This window comes from Taudactylus pleione, unplaced genomic scaffold (genome assembly GCF_031769625.1).
Source record: "Taudactylus pleione unplaced genomic scaffold, aTauple2 ptg000290l, whole genome shotgun sequence".
Classification (NCBI taxonomy): Eukaryota; Metazoa; Chordata; class Amphibia; order Anura; family Myobatrachidae; genus Taudactylus; species Taudactylus pleione.
The window spans coordinates 8,798,291-8,824,003 of record NW_028284692.1 but is presented as its reverse complement, the minus strand read 5'-3'; the positions used below and the strand labels follow the sequence as shown (position 1 = coordinate 8,824,003).

Sequence of the window (25,713 nt, the reverse complement as noted above, 5' to 3'; positions counted from 1 at the left end):
AAAGGGATTTATCGGTAAGTATCAAAATCCTGTTTTCTCCTTCATCCACTAGGGGACACTGGAGGACTTCAAGACAGTGGGGACGTCCCAGAGCTCCCATCACGGGTGGGAAAGCGCTGAGAACCCTGCAAAACAGACCGACCATATTGCGCTGCAGAAGTCGCAAAGGTGTCAAATATGTAAAACCGAACAAAAGTATGCCGTCCTGACCAAGTAGCTGCCCGGCATAGAGATTCCATAGAAACGCCTCGAGCAGCCGCCCACGAGGCACCCACTGAGCGAGTGGAATGTGCGGTAATGGAAGATGGAGGTTCCCTAGACGAGGCCATATACGCCTGTCGTATGGTCAGACGAATCCATCGAGCCAGTGTCTGTTTGGAAGCTGGCCAACCCGGACGAGCAGCATCATACAAAACGAAGAGAGTATCTGTCTTGCGAACGGCTGCCGTCCTGTCTACATATATGTGAAGAGCTCTAACCACATCCAAGGATCTACAAGAAGGAGAATCCTGTGGAAGAATCGGAACCACAATAGGTTGATTGATGTGGAAGGCCGAAACCACCTTAGGCAGAAAATCCATTCTGGTGCGTAGCTCAGCTCTATCCTCATGAAATATCAAATATGGTGGAAGACATGATAAAGCTCCCAGCTCCAACACCCTCCTGGCGGAAGCTAGAGCCAGCAGAAGTATCACCTTCCATGAAAGATACTTCAATTCCACCGACTCCAAAGGCTCGAACAACGAAGACTGCAAGAAAGACAGGACGAAGTCCAAGTCCCATGGAGCTGTAGGAGGAACAAAGGGTGGTTGTAATCTAACCACACCCTGCAGAAAAGTCTGCACGTCCGGTAATAAGGCCAATTTCTTTTGGAAGAAAAACGAGAGTGCTGAAATTTGTACCTTCAGAGATCCCAACCGAAGGTCTGCTGAGAGACCTGCTTGCAGAAAAAGCAGAAATCTGGGAAGACTGAACTCCGTAGAAGGCAGAACTCTACGTTCGCACCAGGTTACATATGCCTTCCAAATACGATGGTAATGCTTGGAAGTAACTTCCTTCCTGGCTGTAAGCATCGTAGGAATCACCTTGGAAGGTATCCCTTTACGTCTTAAGATGGCCCTTTGAACAACCACGCCGTCAAACGTAGCTACTTTAAGTTTGGATAGAGTAAAGGACCCTGAAGGAGCAGATCCTCTCTGAGTGGTAAGGGCCACGGATTGTCTACCAACAGGAGCTGAATGTTGGAGTACCAAGCTCTGCGAGGCCAGTCCGGAGCTATCAGCAGGACCTTGGCCTGTTCCCTCTTGATGCGTTGAAGGATTCGAGGGAGAAGGGGAAATGGAGGAAATAGATAAATGAATTGGAACCGCCATGGTGTTGACAGTGCATCCACAGCCACCGCTTGTGGATCCCTTGTTCAAGAGCAGTAAAGGGGCAGTTGATTGTTCTGCCTGGATGTCGACCTGCGGAAGACCCCACCATTGGACCAGCTGTCGAAACACCTGTGGATGCCCATTCTCCTGGATGTACATCCTGATGACTGAGGTAATCTGCCTCCCAATTTTCAACGCCCGGAATGAAGATTGACGAAATCGACCTTGCGTAGCTTTCCGCCCAGATCAGAATCCTGCTGACTTCCTTCATTGCCGCATGACTTCTGGTGCCTCCTTGTTTGTTTATGTATGCCACTGCTGTGGCATTGTCGGACTGGACCCTGACTGCTCGGCCCCTCAGAAAGTGAGCTGCTGTCCGTAATTCATAGAAAACTGCTCTTAATTCCAATATGTTGATTGGAAGACTAGTTTCCTGTGCTGTCCAGCATCCCTGGTAGTGATGCTCTAGAATTACTGCCCCCCAGCCTCTTAGACTCGCATCCATGGTAAGAAGCGTCCAATCCCACTCCCCGAATCTCTTTCCCTCCGTAAGGTGAACTGACTTTAGCCACCACAGTAGGGAAATCCGAGTATTGGGTTATAACTGGACTCTCTTGTGAAGAAACAGGTGGGATCCCGACCATTGTGATAGTAGATCTAGCTGAAAAGGTCTGGAGTGAAAACGACCGTACTGGACAGCCTCGAAGGCTGCCACCATCTTCCCCAGAAGTCGGATACATGCATGAACCGAAACCTGCCGACGTCGAAGGACCAACCTCACCATCTCCTGAATGGAAGTTATCTTGTCCTGGGGAAGGAACACCCATTGAGACACGGTGTCCATGATCATTCCTAGAAACTGCAATCTCTGTGTCGGTTGCAGATGCGATTTGGGAAAATTCAGGATCCATCCATGACGAATGAGGAGGTTGTGCGTCATGGTGATGTCCTGTAATAGTTGATCCTTGGAATTCGCCTTCAGGAGTAGGTCGTCCAGGTACGGAATAATAGTGATTCCTTGTTTCCGAAGGAGACCCATCATCACAGCCATAACCTTTGTGAATACCCGTGGGGCCGTAGATAAGCCGAAGGGCAAGGCCTGAAACTGGAGATGTGAATCCCGAACTGCGAATCTCAGGAAAGCCTGGTGAGGTGGCCAAATGGGAATGTGCAGGTAGGCGTCCTTGATATCTAGAGATACCATGAACTCGCCCTCCTCCAAGCCTGCAATTACCGACTGAAGAGACTCCATCTTGAACCGGAAGATCCGTAAGTATGGATTGAGATCCTTTAAGTTTAGAATGGGTCTGACCGAGCCGTCCGGCTTCGGAATGACAAAAAGACTGGAGTAAAATCCTTTTCCCCTCTGATGACTGGGGACTTGGATTACCACTTTCATGGACAGAAGCCTGACTATTGCTTTCTCTAAGACCACACTTCTGTCGTTGGAAACTGGCAAACCTGTGGTAAAAAAAACGATTCGGGGGTTGCAGTTGGAAATCTAGCTCGTAGCCCCAAATTATTATATCTTGGACCCAAGCATCCGCACAGGTTTCCATCCAGACCTCTTTGAAGTCCCGAAGACGCGCTCCCACTCTGGGGTCCCCCAGGTGAGAGGGAAGCCCGTCATGCACTGGGTTTAGAAGTGGACTTAACTTCCTGTAGACTCGAGCCTTTGGTGGCTGCGGTTCTACCACGACCTTTGGTACCACGGGACGTTGATGATCCTCTGAAACGACCACGTGAACGACCCGGGGCCCGAAAGGACCGAAACGAAGGTCCTGAGTAAGATCGTCTAGGTGGAGGAGCTGCAGACGGTAGAAAAAGTGGATTTACCTCCAGTAGCCTGAGATATCCATTTATCTAGTTCTGCCCCGAATAGTACATGTCCAGTGAAAGGAAGTGCTCCCACAGCCTTTTTGGATTCCGCGTCAGCCTGCCAAGTTTTGAGCCACAGCGCCCGCCGTGCTGAAATTGCCAGAGCTGAAGTTCTGGAGGCAATAGAACAAACATCCTTAGACGCTTCTCCAAGGTAAGCTGCCGCTTCACCTATATGTTCTGCTAACGGAATGAGTTCCATCATAGGTAGTTGATCCTTCATTCCGTCCGCCAATTGCTTAGCCCAAATTTCAATAGCCTTGTTAGTCCAGCAGCTAACTATCGCTGGACGAAGAGTCACCCCTGCGGCGGTGTAAATGGACTTAAAAGAGTGCTCTCCAGTCTCCGATCGGACGTGTCCTTTAAAGACGTGACTCCAGGAACAGGGAGCGTAGTCTTTTTTGACAATCGCGATACAGATGAATCTACCGTAGGGGGAGTTTCACAAACCTTTCTATTATCTGCTGGAAAAGGGTAAAAGATAATAAACGCTGGGACATCTGAAACTTTTTATCTGGATGTTCCCAGGCTGTCGTTAGAAGGGAATCCAGCTCTTCCGATATAGGGAAAGCCGTAGCTTGTCTTTGTTTCTTAAGAAAGAAAGACTGTTTTGCAGGACCTGAGTCCTCTTCCTGTATGTGCAATACCTGTCGTATTGCAGCAATCAAGGCTTCTATTCCCTCTGATACCTGTTCAGTATCAGACTCCAGAGGCTCTTTAGGCAAATCTGGAGCATATTCACCCTCTTCTAATTCGGGCATATCCTCCTCCTCCTCTGGGTCATCCCAATGGAGGACTGAGGGTAACAATCTCTTTTTAGAGACCTGCGGAGCGGACGCTATTGTCATGGCTTTGGAAATCCCCTCCATAGAAACAGCTAGGGATCTCGCCCATGCTGGTTCCTCTGTAGCAGCTGACCTATAAGCCTCTCTTTCTCTACAAGAAGCCTCCAGTTCAGCCGAGAGAGAGGACATAACAGATGTAACCTGCGTCCAAGACGGTGGTTCTGACATCTCTGCAGATTGCTGATCCGTATAACAACAGTCACACAATCTGGAGGTAGATGACTGTCCCTGTGTATTTTACTCCACACTTTTTGCAGGTAAATAACTTTTGCGAAGCCTTAGACCTGCCAGTCATGCTACATACAGACGCCACACAAAACACAAAGAGGTTAAGTGACAGGGTAAGAAAAACAGAGTATACTGGGGTACAGAGAGATTGGAGACAGTCACACTTGCCCACCACAGCGCTCCTAGCAGTGCCAGAGCGCCAGGCAAAGATGAATTATTATTATGCTCTCTGTCTACATCAGCCTAAACCCCTGCTGTGATACATACAGGTCCGTGTAGGCTGTCCAGCGCTGCCGCTCCCCGTAATGGCCGCCAGCAAACTGCATGCAGTGACACGCTGGGGCTGATGGGAGGCAGGAGGAGGAAGTCGGAGCTAAGCTCCGCCCCCCGCATTCTAGCGCCGTTATTATAAACTGGCGCGTGTACCCAGTATAACTGTTATATATATATATATATATATATGTACTGCCTCTGTGCAGTATTGCTGAGACGCCTAATGCCGGGAAAACACCGGCTACCCTGCTTGTCAGGGAGCCGGTGCATACAGGAAGCCGCCTCTGTAGCGCTAAGCCGGCTTCCCTGCTAATCAGGAAGCCAGCTGTACTAACATCGCGCCGGTGGCTGAGCCGCCGGTGCGGATCGCTGTGGGGCCGCCTATTGAAGCGCTGAGCTGGCTGCCCTGCTAATCAGGGAGCCAGCTGTACTAAGACCTCACGCCGGTGTGTGAGCCGCCAGCGCAGTATAGGGGCCACCTACTGTACCAATAAGCTGGCTGCCCTGCTAATCAGGGAGCCAGCTGTACTCACAGGGAGACGTGTGGAGGCTTCCTGCTGCTGCCGGCGGCTGGCTCTGACTGGGGGGTCCGCATGTGCCCCCCCCCTGAAGACTGAGGGGACCCACTTGCAAGTGGGTCCCCTCCGGTAGCGTCCCGCGTAACAGACAGCCAGTTGCAGTTACTGCCTGTCTGTCCTCAGATTAGGAATTCTTCTTTTTTTTTTTAAAACCTATCCTAGCCCTAGCAGAAGAGATCCTTTTTTTGTGACCTGCTCCCACTCGGGCACAAACTAATACTGGCCTATAGGGGGGTATAGAGGGGAGGAGCTAGTCACACTTCATTTAAATTTAAAGTGCCTAGCTCCACTCAGCACCGTCTATACCCCACTGTCTTGAAGTCCTCCAGTGTCCCCTAGTGGATGAAGGAGAAATAACTTAATATCAATTAAATATAATTGATCCAATTGACATTCCAATATATTCAGACACTTAATGAAAAATCAAATTAAGTAAAGGATGACTAGTGATGAAAAATACTCACAGTAATACGCAGTCTTGAATCAGTCTGAAATGAAACTTCCAGCTGTAAGGTCATTATATCACTGGGCATGAAGGTCTGTACACTCCGTGTGAGCATGGCAGTAAAGCCATTTTCTGTTTCGGTTTTGTTGGACATCTTATAGTTGGGGTAGGTGGGTGGGTAAAAGCACCAGGGTTGTCCAATGCCTGGGCCATCTGCTGCTGGAGAATAACAGCACCCCCGATCCTCACATTCTTCTTTAGTTACACCTTTCTCTGGGGCACAGTCAAACCGACTGCCAGGGTCCACAGTACACTGTGAAGGGTCAGACTCTTTCACATAAGAGGGAAGTGCACAGCAAGCTGTACAGACCAGAAGAATAACACTGAGCCCCAATGCTAGATTTCCAGATCTCAGCTGTCTTCTTCCCAGAGAGCTTTTCCTGGGCATTGTGAAGCAGACGTGGACCCCCTGCAAAAGCCCAAACAAGTATTAGGAGCTACAAGTTCAGGTAACATGTTTCAAGGAGTCAATTTAACATTAAACATAAATTCTGCAAAGTGACAGGCAAAATATGTCAAATACAAGTCACAAACTGAACAATAAGCACTTCCAATGGCATTGGAAGGACTCATTGTTATATTATCTACTCCTGAATTACAAAGAGGTATAAATGTTTATATGCAACATAACGCTGACATAGGGTGACACCTTTCCAACAAGTCAGTACATTCAACTGAAAGAGCTGCTGTTGTAACGTGGCCACGTCTAAGAGCTCAGTCGTGTAGCGGTATACTACTCCATTTACACAACGGGACTGCCATGTGCTGAATCATGTATCAATCGTCTATCCTCCAATGCAGCACTCATTACAGTGTTGCACACTGCCTTAGGAAGCAACATCATCACAAGGTTTATAAGGCCAGGCATGAAAGGCCTATTGCCAAACATCTTTACATGACCATAATAATGCTCTTGTGACTGAATGGATGCAAATCTTTGCAGCCATGTCCAAACATCTAGTGATAAGATTTCTCAGGAGAGTACAGGCTGTTCTAAGAGCAAAAGGGGGAGGGTAACTCCATAGTAATGCCCATGGTTCCCATGGTTTTGGAACGAAATGTTCAGCAAGCACATATTGATGTGATATTCAGGCATCCAAACACTTTTGGCCTTGTAGTGTATATTCATAATGCATAAATGTTCTTACAGGAAACTCTTAATCTGGCCTCCAACATACTGTGGTCCATTCACTGTTAATATTCATGTTCACGGTTCCATAGGCATTTTGTTAAATTCATTGTATCACCACCACTATATTAGTGGGGTATAGTGCTACCTTACACCGGGGCATATAACACCCAGGCGCCCGACACACTACAATGACCAGTATGCTCTAGGTGCAACAGTACTATTGTTTACACACCTGTTATATGCCTGTGTCATGTGCTACTTGTTCTACCTGCCTTGTTCAACTAACCTAAGACCTGGTTAAGCTAGATCACGTGTGGACTAACCGCAACTAGCACCAAACAACTGCGCAACACATTTAACACCTTATGCATTCTGGCAAAGTGTATTGTCTACTACTTAGGGAGAGCAAGAGTGCACAACAATAATCCCATCTAGTGTTATCCTGCTACTACTACTCTGCTAATATGGGTTACATGAGGTGAATATACAGTAGTGTTCATTCTAGCACCCTGCACCTGTCACAACCCGAGCAATTCCTCTTTCATGCCTGGGGTGTCGCTCTCTGCTCTGGTACTTCTAGCACACTCAGCTAATGCAACAAACTGCTGAGATACATACCAGAGTGTGCTAGAAGCACCAGAGCAGAGAGCGACACCCCAGGCAGGAAAGAGGAACTGCACAGGTTGTGACCAGTGCAGGGTGCTAGAATGAACACTATACAGTAGTGTATAATGCACATATAACCACACTAGCACTATTTTAACTTGTTTGCTGAGCGTGTGGCTATGCAGATTACATGGCTGAATGTTTGACTTCATGCAGCTGTTATGCTGAAATGGACTAACACGCTAATTAGAATACATATACTTTTGCTATGCCGATTTGGTGCAAAATTGTTCCACTGTGAAACTTTCATCCATATTTAGAGTTACTTGCACTTTGTCCTTGGAAAGACTGATCACGGATGTTAATGTGCACATGCAATACCAAAAGGACGTGCAGACACATAAATGATGAATCTTATTCTGAGTTACATGGATCCTGAAATGCACTAGTAATGAGGTGAAAGGGTGGGTACACAATAGAACGACTGGCAATCTTGCAGATGGACGGATCAATTACCCTATGCAAGATTGCTGGAACACACTAGGAAGATTTAATGAACGAATGAACGATCACTCGTTACGTCCTTCATTAAATACACAGCCCTGCATGCTATATGATGCGATTGGCCATGCAGCACAGCTAATCACACAATATCACATGTGACCCACTGGATTGCACAAACACACTGCGCAAAATACCAGATTTGTCGTTCCGATGTGCTCGGAAACTATAAATTGGGCCGATATGGTGCAAGTGTGTACCCACCCCAAGTTTTCCATCTGCATAAACCAGATGCCAGGTTTTATAGTTTGTGATGGCTGCATCTTTTGCTTAGAGTGCATACTGTATATACTTTAGATTCAAAGCTGCATATAACTTAAAATGCCTTCAACTCAAAATAAAGATGTGGAATTCAAGTATCCATATGCATTTTTGATCATAAGCAAATCTTCACTCTGCCCACACTGCAGATATCAGTGTTTCAATGAAGATGCAATACTGGACTGTTAAAATATAAGTTATACCCAAATGGGTTCTCATTAACCAACAGGGTGTGCATAGGTGTGGGCACAAACAAATCTAATTACAGTCTTGTACATCATAAACCCTTAATGACATGCTGGGAAATATAATTTATTGTAGTTGGACATGAAAATATTCTAAATGTAGTTTAAGGGACTGGTCTCTGTTCCAAACAGATTTGGTACATTAAAATGACGGTCACCATTCATAATGGCGACACAGATTTACTAAGTATCATGTCCCGAAACACGGACAAAGGACCTGATTCAGCTTAGAACGGAATTGCAAAGCTGCACGCAGGCTGGCCGGCTTGCGAGGCCAGGAAACTGCGTTCGTGGATGCAACCCCTGGCCTTGCCACTCCTGGAAAACAGAGCGGACATGCCCTAATTTCCGGGAACACAGCAGTCTCCACCCCTTATATGCTTCTGAGGCGTATTTAGAATGGGTGCGTGTGCGGTGCACACGGGCCCCTGGGTCCAGGAGGGCCGCACCGCACACCTTGCACCCAAATTATACTCACCTCTCTGGAGTCCCACATTAGCGCTGTAAAAACGCCTGGAACATGGCAGCCGGTTTCCCATCGTTGTTTTGCGCATGTGCAGTACAGGGAAAATGGCCACTGCACCCATTGTCCCGGTGACCTGCGCATGCGCTATAGACTCTGGGCAAACTCTAGTGCTCAGAGTCTATCAGTGCACATTGGCCGCGTTGCGCTCAATGCGCTGCCGGTCGCTGGACTGAGAGGAAGGGGCCCATGACGGAGACTGCACACGGGCCCCCTCCTCTCTTGAAACACCCCTGGGCAGAGGCATAGAAGGAGCTGCGTGCAATCACGCAGGACCCGTTCTGCACAATCACAGAACGGGTCCTGTGCTCGCACAAATTGCCGACAGTGGGGTATTTGCGTTCAGCATTACACATACGTGGCCTAGAGGCCTCCAGTCTAGAAGCCCTTTAGTTCCTAACAAAAAATCCACCCCAATGCTTAGTTATTTCTGTTTAGCTTATTTTGTATTGTGTGTTTTTTTTTCATTCAAAAAGCACTTGAGTACTATTGGGAGAAAAGTGCTATATTAATTATTATTAGTAGTAGTAGTATTATTATCATTTATTTATATGGCACCACAAGTGTTCCTCAGCGCCTTACAAAGTACATGAACAAATAAGTAACCAGTGACATTCAATACAATACAAAGCAGGACATGGACATGTATAATAAACATTGCTATATTAGCGACCTTTACACCCACATAAGCAGCCGAGTGTTAGTTGCCCTAGTGGGGGTTAAGAGATAAACTAAAATACAGTAGGGAGAAGCACAAGAGGATGGACGGCCCTGCTCGAAAGAGGTTACATTCTTTAACCACTTGCCTGGCACGGTCGTATGAGATACGACCATACCAGACTGAGCTTTCCCTGACATGGTCGTATCTGATACGACCAGTCAGAAATGGCCACTAGGTGGCTATGGGAAATTAATCTTCCCACTGCCGCCTATATCAGAGGTACCTTCTGGTCCCTCTACACCCGTGGCTCCCCCTCCTTTGTGTCCCGATCACTGCTGGCCACAGTGATCGGGCACAGTCAGCACCCCCCTCCCGGCGAACTTCCATGGGCTAGCAACAGTAACCCGATCACTGTGGCCAGCAGTGATCGGGCAGCCGGACCCACCCCTTCAATAAGAAGCAGCAGCTGGTGGCTCTGGTAGCTGCCGCTCTGCTCTGTACCTGGGCCGCCAGCGGGACATCCTCCCGCTGCGGCTCCGGCTCTACAGTGATCACATAGTGATCACTGTGTAGGAGCAGCAGCGGCGGCTCTGGTAGCCGCCGCTCTGCTCTGTATCCGGGCCGACAGCGGGACATCCTCCCGCTGCGGCTCCGGTTCTACAGTGATCACTATGTGATCACTTCTGTGTAGAAGCATCAGCGGCGGCTCTGGTAGCCGCCGCTCTGCTATGTTCAGGGCCACTCCCTCCGGCCTCTGCAGCTCCTCCTCCTCCCTAATTATGTCCGTGTGTATAAGGGCCAGGCAATAATATATATATATATATATATATATATATATATATATACATACATACACACACACACACATATATATATATATATATATATATATATATAATCGATAGATATCGCAGAGCCTCTGATTTGGAATGGCAACCGATGGTCTGACTGAAAACAAGTGGTTTGCCATTGCTGGTGGCCATCAATGTTACACTATCGATGGCAACCCTCAATCGATGTTTCTGAAACATCGACAGTTGTGGTCTACACAGATTTCCTCGACCAATTGCTAAACAATTGATGGCTTCTAACGATGGTTGAACCATCAATGGTACAGCTGTCAATGGCCATCAATGCAGTATAACATACAAATTGCTATTTTTATAGTATACTGTCTTTTAAAAAAATATTTTTTTTAATATGATGGATAAGTTTAAAATTATGTTCTTGACCTAATTCAATCATAAAAGAAACCGACAATTTTGGAGCGGTTTTTGGAAAAATTATTTGTCAGTTAAGTGGTTAAGGGAGGGGACTACTGTTACTGCCATGAACAATGAAATATCACTGTAACCATAGACAAGAAAAAGTATTCTGTCAAAACACTCATTTATAGATCATAAGTCACAAACATATTTACATTACTAACACACATCATTTCCTCCTGTCAGATCAAGTAAACAAAACCAAAAATACTAAACACACTAATCTACATTTAGAGACAGAAATGCACACATAATATGAGATATGGTAAGAACTTACCCTTGTTATCTCTATTTCTACGAAGTCCATAGGGTTCCACAGGATACCTTGGGGTATAGGTGTGACGTCAGTCGCAGGGCACCAAAGAGTTAAGCTTTCAGCCTCCCAGGATGCACTAGGTCCCCCTCCTATACCCCGCCCCCGGGCCAAGGCACCTCAGTTAGTTACCAAGCCATAGGCCGGAGGAGGAGAAGGAAGAGAGAGAACAAAGATCTGGACACATACAAGAATCACATTCTCACCAGAGGGAGACGGAAAACCGGTGACCAGAGCAAAGCCCATCTGCAGCACAGGTGCGACAGGGCGGGAGTCCTGTGGAACCCTATGGACTTCGTAGAAATAGAGATAACAAGGGTAAGTTCTTACCATATCTCATATTTTCTACTTCAGGGTCCATAGGGTAATCACAGGATACCTTGGGGATGTCCCAAAGCAGTATCCTTTAAGGGTGGGGACGCTCCTGTGCAGAAAGGAGAATCCGCCGCCCGAAGGAAGCATCCTGAGAGGCGAAGGTGTCAAACCTGTAATACCTCACGAAGGAATGGACAGAAGACCACGTAGCAGCCTTGCAGATCTGAACTGCCGAGGCACCACGTCGAGCTGCCCACGAAGGACCCACAGACCTAGTGGAATGAGCCTTCAGAGAAGGAGGGACCGGTAGGCCTTCATGAAGATAAGCTTCAGAAATAGCCATACGGATCCAGGCTGCCAAAGTTTGCTTTGAAGCAGGCCAACCCTTTTTACGGAAGCCAAAGAGGACAAACAAAGCGTCCGACTTCCTAAACGAAGAAGTGCGGTCAACATAAGTCCTTAAGGCCCGCACAACATCCAAAGAGGCCTCACCCACGGAAAGACCCGGTGAGTTAAAGGCCGGAACAACTATTTCCTCGTTAATATGAAACTGGGAAACAACTTTGGGAAGAAACTCGGGCCGAGTGCGGAGCACTGCCCTGTTCCCATAAAAAACCAAGAAAGGGGGTCTACAAGAAAGAGCCCCTAACTCAGAAACACGTCTGGCCGAAGCAATGGCCAGAAGGAAAACAGTCTTAGCTGTTAGCCATTTAAGATCCACTGAGCCCAGTGGTTCAAACGGCGGTCCTTGGAGAGCCCTCAGGACCACAGCCAAATCCCAAGGCGCCACAGGTGGAACAAAGGGCGGCTGAATGCGGAGAACACCCTGCATAAAGGTGCGCACATCCGGGATTGTAGCAATCCTACGGTGAAACCAGACAGATAGGGCCGAAACCTGTACCTTCAAAGAAGCAAGGCGAAGCCCATGATCTAGTCCCGCTTGCAGGAAGGCGAGAATCCGAGACAGACGAAACTCCCGCGGTGCATAACCTCTCGGTCGACACCACTGGAAGAACGTATGCCACACGCGATGGTATATCCTCGCGGAAGACGGTTTCCGAGCTCGCAACATGGTACGCACCACAGAGCTGGAAAACCCCCGGGACCTCAGCATGGCCGTCTCAACAGCCACGCCGTCAAAGACAGCCGAGTCAGGTCCGGGTGAAGGCAAGGACCCTGAGACAGAAGGTCCGGTCGTAGCGGCAACCGCAGAGGAATGTCCACGGACAGACCCTGAAGGTCTGAGAACCAGTGCCGTCTGGGCCACGCGGGAGCTATCAACAGGAGCGTCCCTCCTTCCTGTTTGAATTTCCGGATTACCCGTGGAAGAAGGGAGACCGGAGGGAACAGGTATGCGAACCGGAACGTCCACCGGACGGACAGAGCATCCACCAGAGACGCCCCTTCGTCTCTTGTGCGAGACCCGTACACCGGCAACTTGTTGTTGTGCCGGGACGCCATGAGGTCGATTTCTGGAAGACCCCACCTGTCCACCAGTAGTTGAAAAACGTCCGGGTGCAGGGACCATTCCCCCGGATGAACGTCCTGGCGACTTAGAAAGTCCGCCTCCCAATTGAGCACTCCCGGGATGAAGACCGCTGATATGGCCGGAAGATTGCGCTCCGCCCAAACCAGGATCCGAGAGACCTCTACGAGAGCCGCCCGACTGCGAGTTCCTCCTTGCCTGTTTATGTAGGCCACGGTGGTAGCGTTGTCCGACTGGACCTGCACCGGGCGACCCTGGAGAAACCGCTGTGCCTGCTGGAGAGCATTGAAGACCGCACGGAGTTCCAAGATATTTATTGGAAGCTCCGCTTCTGTCGGCGTCCACCTGCCCTGGAACAAGTGTGGACCCGAAACTGCTCCCCAGCCCCGAAGACTGGCGTCCGTTGTCAACAGGACCCAATTTGGAACCCAGAACGGACGTCCCTTGTTGAGGTGGGTCGTCTGTAACCACCACGTAAGGGACAGGCGAACCTCCTGGGTGAGCACAATCGTCTGGGACTTCAGAGACTGAGTCAGCCCGTTCCACTTGGACAGGATCAGGTGCTGCAGAGGTCTGGAGTGAAACTGGGCGTATTCCACCATGTCGAACACCGACACCATGGAGCCCAGTAACCTCATCGCCGAGTGTAAGGACACCCGGCGGCTGTGCAGACAACTGCGCACCCTTGACTGTAAAGCAGAGATCTTGTCCTCCGTCACGAAGATCCTTTGCTGTCCCGAGTCCAATAAGGCTCCAAGATGCAGAATCCTCCGAGACGGGATTAGAGTGGACTTCTGCCAGTTGATTAGCCAGCCGTGCCGTTGCAGCAGTGCAATGGTCAGGTCCAAGTGGCGTAACAGGAGCTCTGGAGATCCTGCCACCAATAACAGGTCGTCCAAATACGGCAACATGCGGACTCCCTGCAGCCGCAGAGAAGCCGCCATGACCGCCATCACCTTGGTGAAAACACGTGGTGCTGTTGCCAGGCCAAAAGGTAACGCCCGAAACTGGAAGTGGTCGCTGCTGATTGCGAACCTGAGGAACTGTTGATGGCGCCAAAGAATAGGGACATGCAGGTAAGCGTCCTGTATGTCCAATGACACCAAGTAGTCCCCAGGTTCCAGCGCCAGAATGATGGACCGTAGGGTCTCCATCCGAAACTTCGGGACCCGCAAAGACTTGTTGAGTGCTTTGAGGTTGAGAATCGGACGATATGACCCATTGGGTTTCTGTACCAAAAATAGATTTGAATAGAAACCCTGGCCCCTCTGGGAGAATGGAACCGCCACTATAACTCCAGCCTGGAGCATAGTGTGCAATACCTTCCGCAGCTCCGTAGCCTTGTTCCGGTCTGATGGGAGACCCGTGGTGAAGAAGCGAGCCGGGGGTCTGTGCCGGAAGGAGAGGGCGTATCCGTGGGAAACCACCTCCAGAACCCAAGTGTCTGTCGTAGTGGTCGACCAACACTGGGCGAACTGTAGCAGGCGGCCTCCCACCCTGGGATCCCCCAAAGGGAGGCCTGGACCGTCAGGCCGCAGGCTTGTCATCTGGCTTGGGGGCCGGACGTCTGGTACTCCATGCCTGCTTCCGGGGCTTGACCGATTTCTTAGGGCCAGCCTGTCGAGGAAACGACTGTGGTTTGGGCCTGCCCTGGGCCCTAGATGACCGAAAGGACGATGGTCCCGAACCAGAAGGAGCAGCGGCCGACGGGAGACAGGCAGATTTGGCTGCCGCCAGCGTGGCCACAATCTTATCCAGATCCGGACCGAAGAGAACTTCTCCGGTAAACGGCAACGCTTCCAGACCTTTCTTGGAATCTGCGTCCGCCTTCCAGGATCGCAGCCACAAGGTGCGACGAGCAGCTACCGCTGCTGAAGAAATTCTAGACACCAGAGTACTAATGTCTAGAGCCGCCTCGTTGATGTAGGTGGCCGAATCACGGAGATTGCCAATCAACTCCGCCTGATCGGCCGGACAGTCGGATTCAAAAGAAGCCTCTAATGAATCCGCCCAGCGCTCCATCGCTCTGGCAACCCAGCAAATGGCCATAGCCGGCCGTGCTGCCCCCCCTGCAAGGGAATAAGCGGACTTCAGGCAGATTTCTACCTTGCGGTCCGTAGCATCCTTAAGGGAGGACATGGATGGCATCGGCAATGTGGCACTACGGACAAGACGGGTCACGTGAGAATCCACCTGTGGAGGGGATTCCCACTTCGCAAAATAATTATCCGCGAACGGATAAGCCACCGCCAGGCGTCTCTGCGGCTGGTATCTTTTGCCAGGTTGTTTCCACGCCTCCTCTAAATGGTCCACCAACTGACCCGAAAGAGGAAAGACTGTGGCATCGCCCTTCACATCTTTGAAAAAGGCATACTTAGATTTAGCCGCTGGGGGAACTTCGTCCTCAATCACCAAGGCTGTGCGGACCGCCCGAATAAGTCCAGGAATATATACTTTGGACTTAGCATCAGCGTCCTTAGTATGGAGAGGTTCCTGATCGTAAGGATCTAGAATCTCCCCATCATCAGACGTCCCTTCGTCATCCTCATAAGGAGCGGACAGAGACGCCACCGGCCTTTTATGAGACCGCATCACAGACTCCCCTTGCAACACATCCGACAAGTGCTGTACAGAACTCGTCAGGGAGTTAACCCACGCTGGCTCCTGAGAACCCGGGAGCGGGGAAATAGGGAGACTGTGGGGTACCACCAATTGTCGTGGGAACCCCTGCATGGGTGACGACACCACAGACTGCTGGGACAAACCCATCGGAGTAAACGCGGGCTGCGGAGCTAACTGGCCCACTAAAGCTGTTAACGCCTGAGCGAAACAAGCCCAGGGCGGCTCCTGTACCGGTGCTGTAACCGTAATAGGCCGCACCATGGACAAACACTGCCGGCAAAGGCCCTCCGCGCTACCCTCCCCCTCCGCTAACGGTACTTTGCACGTGGTACACTGTAGCCGGAGGGGAAAATCACTTTCAGACATGATGGCACCACGTATGTGACCTCTCTCACCAATTAAGTATTAAATAGGCGAGAGACCACCCTGCAGCACCGCACCGCAAGGGCTTTAGCAGAAAGAACAGGGACAGTAATAAAGCTGACAGTTTAGATGAAGAAAAGATTACAGGCAGCAGCGCTAGCACAGTCACATACAATGCAGAGAAATAACAATTCCTGCACTAACAGCGCTGATCACTCAACTACACAGACACAGGGCCTGGTAGGACACAGCGCTGCATACACAGACCTGACCACAGCGGAGGAGAGGTATGCGGGGGGACCCAGACCACGATGCTTCCGTCCAGCGCTTCCAGCAGCGTTCACCATGCGTTCTGGAGAAGATGGCCGCCGAGGAGCAGAGAGGAGGCTGGCCTGGGGGAGGAGCGCTGCCACAGGACCAGTCGGCAGCATGCAGAGAGGGCTGTGTGCAGCGGGGGAGGCGCCGGCTGTGAGACAGGGAAGGCGCGCTCCCCTGGCATGCATTTAACCCCTGGGACGCCGCAGCGCTACCGCTCTGCTGCGGTCCGCTGTCCCAGGGGGTAGTGGAAGCGCAGGTTGGTCGCCTGGCTCCACGCTGCAGCCAGTCCCCAGGGAGCCCCCTGCCTGGGGACTTAGGACCATGTGATCAGCGGGGACCCACCGCGGGACCCCGCTGCTTACCTCTGTCCCCCTTGAATCCGGCCATGGTCCGGAGCATCTGGGGTCACCACTAGCTGTGACCCCAGACGCCCACCAGCATCCCCGGATCAGTACCGGCGTTCTGGTACCGGCGGGGTGTAGGGAAGACAGCATGGACGTCAGGACTGACTGTCCATGCTGTACATCCAGTTGTGCAGCCACAGCTGCATGAAGAATAAGCTTCAGGGGCTCTTCTAGCCCCCACTCCAACAGGTGCACCCGACTCCGGCCGGGCACCAAACTAAACTGAGGTGCCTTGGCCCGGGGGCGGGGTATAGGAGGGGGACCTAGTGCATCCTGGGAGGCTGAAAGCTTAACTCTTTGGTGCCCTGCGACTGACGTCACACCTATACCCCAAGGTATCCTGTGGATACCCTATGGACCCTGAAGTAGAAAATTCAATATCAGTTTGACCCAATAAATATCTGCTGCTATTAGGCAAAATATATTTTACCATGTGATTATTCCTATTAAACATTCACTATCGTATCAGTCAAAGAAACACACATAGCTCCTGCCCCCACCCAGTGATCATACAATGCAGGTACAGACAATAGCTTCCCCCAATGTCCCATTTACCCATTACAAGATTTATACATATAATAAAAAAACAGGTACAGTAGCAGATAATTTCCACGACTATGTAAGCCGATATATATAGTATGCTCATCATGTAACTGCATCCATGAACCTGGATATAATCTAGTGCAGTTTATTCGGAACATCCACTCACCGTTCCCACATACAGCATCTGCTCCCTGACCTATATGTGCCAGCAGCAGCAGGACCTTAATAACAGAGGGTCATGTGACTTAGAAGTCATGTGACTTGGAAGTCACGTGAGAGGACAAGCAAAGCGTCTGAAAAGGGAAGTGTCATGTTTTAGTGCAATACTAGTGCATATAGGGAAACACAGTGACAGAAAGTTCAAAGTTTTGTGGCTACGAACTACGCACACACACTCCACACACAGCCTGCACGTATGCCTTAATAATCAAAACAATACTGACACCTAGCACCGAGCTGTTGCAAAAACTGGGTGAACAGTGAAGAAATATATATAGAGCACATATACACACATATGATATTAAACAGATCAAGTTATTCACATATGGGTTCAGGTTCGGGATACCGGCGCTCGGGATTCCGACGGTCAAAATACCGACGCCGACAGGGTTAGGAGTATCGACACCTCTCGGCAGTGCTATTTTTAGGCAGGAACTCAGTTGCTGAACCTCTCATTATTTATAATGTAATGGCCTGGGCCAAAATATATTTGAATCCCTTTTGAGTGTCTTTGTTTCTAAATATTATATATGTAAGTGTATATAATATATATATATGTATATATAAAATTGATTTTTCTATAGCTCCACCCACTGTTCCTGAACCTAAGGAAGGTATTCTAACCCTTGCTCCTCAGTACCTAAACCTAACCCCCCACACCAAACCCTAAACCTAACCCTCCCCCTATGGCCTAACCCTAACCCCGCTACTTATCTTTATAATGCCAGTGGGCGGGATACCGGCACCGGGATGCTGACAGGTGTCAGGATTCTGGCGCCAGGATTCTAAGTGCCAGCATCCCCTGTGTCGGGATATTGACCATATATATATATATATATATATATATATATATATATATATATATATAGAAGCAGGTGGACGGCACTCGTAGGACTTGTAAATAATCAGGGGAAATACTTGACCTTTAGGCCATTTATTGCCAACGTTTCAATCCCGCTCCGGGGATTTTTCTCAAGGCTCAACAAGAATATACAAAAGACAGACATTTAAATAGAGACAAACAACTCACCCAAGTGCTGAGACTGGACGCCGCGAACAGGAAGGAGTGACGTCACCTGGCTGTGTCCCGCAGTCCACATGTTCACCCCCGCGTCATTAACGTTAACCGGGGCAACCAGGACGCCAGCTCCGACATACAGGAGACGCAGAAGGGATACAGGGACCACATCGCAGCAGAGTATCACTGTCAACAGATCCTGAGAAGGCATCAATGAATAAGTGACATCAAACCACAACCAATAATTTGAAAACTAAAATAAACAAAATTACCAAAAATGCACATAGAGAGAAAATATCTACGAATAGGGACTAATAGTATAGGTACACATGTAAACAGAAAAATGGTAGAATATGTCTAAAATTAGTATCAGAAGCTATTGGAAAAAAAAGTAAAAAAAAAATTAATTATATACCTCAGGCGGTATATGACCCACAAAATATCGATAATGTAGTGGAACACAAAAGAGGGACCAAAGGCAATATGTAAAAATTATTATAATGCAACTTCCGGTGGGCGGGGCACCCAGTGTGGCCGCATTTTACCTGGGCTCCAGCTTTAAACCTCATAATTGACCTAGAACTAGGTTTCTTCAATTGAATTTACTCTTCCAAGTTGACTACTGCAGTGCCACTATATCAAGGACTGGCTTGTTTCAGTTATTGGGTCTGGAACCCCTATTTCTCCGCCGGAGTCAAGCCTGCAAGATTCAGGCATATATGACCACCCACCCGCCATCTTGGGCGCGATAAGTTGGGAGAAGGCTCTCCTGCCATGACTGACATCCCTGCTTGGATTGTCCTCCCTGAATCAGAGACCGTGAGTGCTGCCTGACTGCTCGACGGTGTATGCTCTATGCTGATTAATGCAGCTGTATTACCAATCACTTGCAGCAGCGCTGTAGGCTGTCTACTCGTTACACGGCTCGCTGGCGGTTTCTGCCGGACCACCTTGCTAGATCTGGCTTCTCTCTCCACCGGTCTCTTGGGCTGTACTTCAGATCGCGGTCCTACCTCTCGCACTTCAGCACTATTGAACTGCCGTGAACCCTTCTGGTGTACTGGAGATCTCTGCCTTGTTGAATATGGAGGTCGCATTTGCCATTCGTCTAGCTGAGGAATTGAGCGCCATCCTGTTACCTTATCTAGATGACCGCATCAGTGGTATGCTGTCCCGTTTAGACTCTCTCTTGGACTCTCAGGGTACCCCTTCTTGCGATGAGGCTTCTCTGGGAGAAATGGATCACTCCGAGTCTGACTCTATTTCATTTACAGCAGTCTGCATATCTGTTGTCTCGGAGCCCCAGCATCTGGAAGAAGATAGTCCAGCTGCTTTACTTTGCCTACAGGACACTAACGGTACTAGTGCTCAGTTGGATATGGACTATTATTATGGGTGTTTGGAGGACCTGGAGCCTGCCTTCTTACTGACACAGACCCTGGCTCCTGACCAGAGGATGAAGCCAATGGCAGATTCTTTTCAGGTGCCTAACTGGGTCCTGTCAGATGTCTCCGAATGTAGTTTTTCTCAACTGAATATTTGGTCTATGCCTTCTATCCACGTAATGCCGCTGCCCATATGGCAACTTGATAGTTACCCCCCTTTTCTATGACTGGTCTCTGCTTCTAGGTCTCCTGGGGGCTGTTACTTGAATGCTATTATTCTTATATGCATGATGACCTAATGCCGATTTATATGATATAACCCACCAATACTGATTAGATTGAGTCTGACAATTCATAAGGTTCCTGTCTGTTTTCCTCTCTCTCTCTCTCATATAGCTCATAATTTACTAGTATGTACTGAAGAGATTTACCTAGGAAATGTACTCCTTGCTCTCTCCATGGAGTGGATGTGTTTTTACTCCTTTGTACTATTTTACTGTTTTTATTATATTATATGTTTTGCCCCTAGGATTTCATTTGTTTTGTTCCTATGCAACCCTTTTCCCCATATTACTAAGATACTTTTATTCCATATAGTTATAATTAGGTTATCCCTATTTCAGGGCTTTTTTGGAGAATGCTACTCGATTGATGTTTTCTATTTGTACACCCCTTTGTCCTCTGTACACTGGATTTTTTTAATTTGTTCTATAACTTTGTATAATTACAATAACTTCATATAATTATCTGCAAGTACTTTTTTTTTATTTAGTATTTGGTAGTTTATTGTTAGACCGTGGACTACGACCGTAGTTCCATTCTTCCATTATGGATAGGAAAATTTAGTGTTAGAAGATATGCATTGCTATATAATTCTGCACGGAGTATTTGACACTTTATTCCGCACGTCTCATATAATTTATTGACTGATTTGAGTCAAAAGTTGTATTATTTTATGTTATATTTCCTTTTCACTATGTATATAATTGACTTGCTGTCTGTTTGATTTGCACCAATGCATATGCTTCAATAAAAAAAATATAAAAAATAAAATAAAATTATTATAATGCTCCAATTGATCAAATGAATATCAATCAATCGGAAAAAACATCGATTAATCAAAAAAAAATAACTATAAATCAAAAACATAATCCAGTTAAACTGAAAAAGGAAAAACTATTTATTGGGGCTATTGGAACACCAAATAGACACCAGAAACTACTGGTAAAGACTTGTAAGGTTACTAATTGTAGGGACTTATAATACACCTGAACATAACAGGTCCCAAATCTAAACCAAAAAAGAAAAAAATGCAAAAAATGTAAAAAAGCTTTTTATAGAAAGTTATAAAAAACAGGAAAGTTGTAAATTTTTATTTCAGCCCATGAGGGGCCACACTGTTCATCCGATGGATCCATCGGGCTTCCAATCTTAAAAGGGCTTTTTCCCTATCGCCTCCTCTAATAAGAGGTGGAATGTGGTCAACCACTTTGTACCGTAAGGTGGCTAAAGAGTGATTATTTAATTTAAAATGGTGTGCGACCGGCTCGTCCGATTCTCTTCCATTTAGAGCAAGGCGGATGGCTGAACGGTGTTGCGCAATCCTTTCACTGAATTGACAGATGGTCTTCCCGATGTATACCAGGCCACACGGACATCATGCACCGGAATATGGGTGCATGATATAATCGCCTGTCTCCATATACCTGCAAGTAACACACCCAAGGCATCGATAACAACCTGGTCTTGTAGTAAGTAAATTATCTAGAGATATTTTTAGAAATCCAGTAATGTCATTTCTGACTAGATGATCCATCAAATTTGGGCCCCTATGGTAGGCTTGCATCACTGTATAGTCCTTTAGGCATTTCAAATTAGGATCCGAGGTAATTAAAGGCCAATGTTTCTTAACCGAGTGCCTAATGGAAATGCTGGCTTTGTTGAATGAATTTACAAAAATCATTTTCTTTTGATTTTCATGTTTTGGTTTTGGTAATTGTTGTAGCGATATTTCTCTCGGGATACTAAGGGCCTTAGTTTGAGCCCTCTCCAAATCCTTCAAACAATAGCCTCTACAGAGAAATTTATGGAACATGAGGTCCATTTGTTTTTTTTTCCTCTTCATCACTGACAATTCTTCTGATTTTCATGAATTGTGAGAAGGGTAAACCCATTTTTAGTGCTGGAGGGTGGTGGCTAGTGGCATGCAGGAAAGTATTCCTGTCTGTGGGCTTTGTGAAGATATTCGTATCAATCGTCGATCCGTTCCACAATAGTTCAACATCTAGAAAATGGATTTTGTGAGGATCATGTTCAAAAGTGAACTTGATGGAATGGTGTACAGAATTGATAGACAACATAGTTTCTTCAAACTCCAAAGCTGTACCAGACCAGACGACCAGAATGTCGTCTAAGTAGCGAGTGTAGAGTAAACAATTGGCAATAAATGGCCTAAAGGTCAAGTGTTTCTCCTGATTATTTACAAGTCCTGTGAGTGCCCCCCACCTGCTACTATATCGTTTGGGGTCACACCCTTGGTAAGGCAACAAGGCAAGGTTTTCTACCCTATTGTGGAGTGCCAGTCACTTGTTAAACTAATATATATATATATATATATATATATATATATATACATACAAAAAGAGGTTCGGTCCGGCACTCCTTAGAACAAACAACTGGCTCCGGTGCCCTCAGCAAATACTGAAATGTGAAGTAGAACAAAAAAGGCTGCGGCACTCTGAGACTTGTAGCAAAGTAAATATATTAAATAGTGTCACATGGAGAAAGCCAACGTTTCGGAGCGCTAAGCCCCTTTGTCACACCTTGACAAAGCAAAGCACTTTTATCAGGACTAAAATATACACAATACACACTCACCTTATAAAGAAAGACACCCAGTGCACACCATTACTTGGAAGCGGGATGGAATGTGATAGATCCCCTTCCGTTTCTGTACGATGATGTCATCAGCCAGTGTCCAACATTATTCCCTACCATCAAAGTGGGCATAGAGAGGAAATATATTCTTGTGGTGAGCGAAGCGAGCCCACAAGGGGCTGACCTTCTTATTTTCCTGGAAAGTGTGGGCAGAAACCTTTACTTCCGCCCTCACTCATATCACTTCCAGGTATGGCTACTGAAGGGGTTTTATACTCTTCTGAAGCGGGACGAGTTCCCCGGCCGGCGGCTACTGATAATGACATCATCACGCATGATGCGTCATACTGTGCTGACCCATCGCCATAGCATTCTGACAAACTAATAAAACAATATAGAACTGGAAATATACATATGAAATATAGCCTATTTGTATAGACATATGCTATAATATAGAGATACATAAACATATAAGCATGGAAGACATATATAGATAAGATAACATATAGCTAATGACTACAAGAAAATAAATATTGTGCAAACTACAAGTCATCTGTTAGAAATACCACTAGTAAAGGGGATATAGGCCCTATAGTATATATATATATATATATATATAGACTCATAAGAGCATCTATCCAGTGTAGTCAGATAGTCATCATTAAATCCATCAAACAATGGGCCTCATTTACTAATGAGTTTTAACACCAAAACGAGTGATAAATTTCACTGTGTACGATAAATGGTGCTCCAGCCAATCAGCTCCCAACTGTTAACTGTCAGAAAAATGACTTGTTAGTAAATGGGGGCCAATATACCTATACTATACCAACTAATATAAATTTGTATTAACGATGGTAGGTATATGAATTCTGTCATAGGGATATTCACTGGAAATTACTAAGACCCAGGGAATCATTAAGGCCCTTGGGAACAAGGGTGCCAAGCTTATAGATCCACTTGGTTTCCATTTGCTTGAGCTTCAAACCACAATCTCCACCTCGTAACATACGAGGTACATGGTCAATCATGCAGTATCAAGGGTGGAAAGTGTATGAGTTAATGTGAAAAAGTGCCTAGCAACAGGCTGATCACTATTTTCCGTATTAATAGCAGCTCTCATACCCGACCGATGGGTGGTCATACGTTCCTTAAACATCCTCTCCGTGTTTTCCACATACGCAAGACCACACGGACACGTAATCAAATAGATGATATATTTAGAATTACATGTTAGTCTATAATTTATCTTATAAGGCATCAAATGGGTGTTATCCAATTTTAATTCAGCATCTAATTGTACAATTGGCCATAGTTTTTTTGGAAATATTATTAATGGCTGGACTGGCCTGATTGAATTGAGATAGAATTGATGCTGCGATCAGCTAGTCTGGGAGCAGCGCCTCTGAGTTTAGGAAGAGTGTCAGATGACAGAGTCCAACATGGCTGCGCCCATGCTGTGGTTTAGGAACTCTGGCATGCATCTTGTGTGCCATCATGCTGGGAAGACACGCTGTGAGCAAGGAGCTGCGGAGAGACATCTCCATGCTCAGTGACAGGACACTGAGTGGACAGGGCAGGAGCAGCACAGACAGGCCTAAGTACCACCCAGGAGCGATGTGCAGCTTGAGAGGACCTATGTGCTATCCGGGAGTGATGCACAGCACAAGCGGACCTCAGCGCTAGCCTGGACAGGTCCTGGAGAGATAAAAAAGTGTATTTAATCAAAGTTTCAGGGCTTTATTTGGAGCCCTTTCACCAGGATAGCTAAATTGGAAGGCATCCGGCGCTACTATGTTCCCCTCCATTCCATGGTAATGCCAGGTAAGCATTGTTACACGAAAATTCCCTCTAATGAAAATGCACTTATTACATTGTAATATTTTTCCTTAGAATACCCCTGCTTCAATGACACCAGGAAATTTCTCAAAAAACTAAAAGACGCCCATACACGGGGTGCAATTTGTATACGATGCGATCTCATGTGCAATCGGCCTTTAACTCTCTCCGGCAGCTGAAGTGAACGATGTGCAGCAAAACAGCACAATGTTCACCCAATCTATCGTGCACAAGCTAATAATTTGCATAGTCATTAGATCGAGTGCGATATGACACAGATGCATGTAGCATTGACCAGGGAGATCCGTGCTACCTGCATCGGTGTCACTGACACAGAGCACGTGCGGGATCAGAGAGGCCCGTCTTTGCGGCTGCGGTAAAAAAAAAAATGGTGTGCCCCCAACCCCCAAATAAAAGAGCAACCAGCCCAGGGCTTTTAGTGACCCAGCCTGGTTGCCAAAATACGGGGGACAAATTATGTAGGGGTCCCCCGTACTTTGCGCAACCAGCACTAGACTCTGATCCGATCCTGGTTCTGGAAATACAGGGGGGAAAATATTAGTAGGGTCCACCAGTGTTATCCAGAACCAGCACCGGACTTTTTGTAGTGGGGGGTTAATGCCACAGCCAGGGGAGCCCTTTTACTGGGCCCCCCAGTCAAAGCATTAACCCTGACCGCTAGTCAGCCAGGCCGGGGATCCACAATAAAGGGGTCCCACTCTCCAGGGCACCCCAGACCTAGGCTGATAGTCCGGGGCTATCCCTGGCACCCCTGGGGCGGTGGGTGCCAGGTTGATAGTGTAGTGTAGTGCATTTGATAAAAGTTAAAATATTGTCTGTTGCTATGAAACTGCAGGTCCCAGCAAGGCTCCCCTGCATGCTGGTACTTGGAGAACCACAAGTACCAGCAAGCAGGGCATTGCGGGCCCACTGGTACCTGTAGTTCCACAGCAAAAGCAATATTAAAATAAACACAGGACACACACCATAGACAGTTAAATTATTTAAACACGCATGTACACATACCTATGTATCCCTGAAGCCCCTCGTGTCCTCTTCTCCATGTTGAAAATCCAT

At 47.5% G+C, this 25,713-nt stretch overlaps 1 protein-coding gene across 2 annotated transcripts in view; it reads right to left on the bottom strand.

Moving 5' to 3' along the window:
- Window positions 1-17,538, bottom strand: part of GAA (alpha glucosidase) — a 61,529-nt gene extending 43,991 nt beyond the window's left edge. For both annotated transcript variants that reach the window (XM_088482651.1, XM_088482652.1), the window contains exons 1-2: window positions 17,465-17,538; window positions 5,640-6,089 (exon numbers count right to left, since the gene is read on the bottom strand). In XM_088482651.1, the coding sequence (XP_088338777.1) occupies window positions 5,640-6,089; window positions 17,465-17,482 (468 nt within the window). In that variant the 5' untranslated portion in view covers window positions 17,483-17,538. The remainder of the gene's footprint in view (window positions 1-5,639; window positions 6,090-17,464) is intronic.
- Window positions 17,539-25,713: the final 8,175 nt, after the last annotated feature.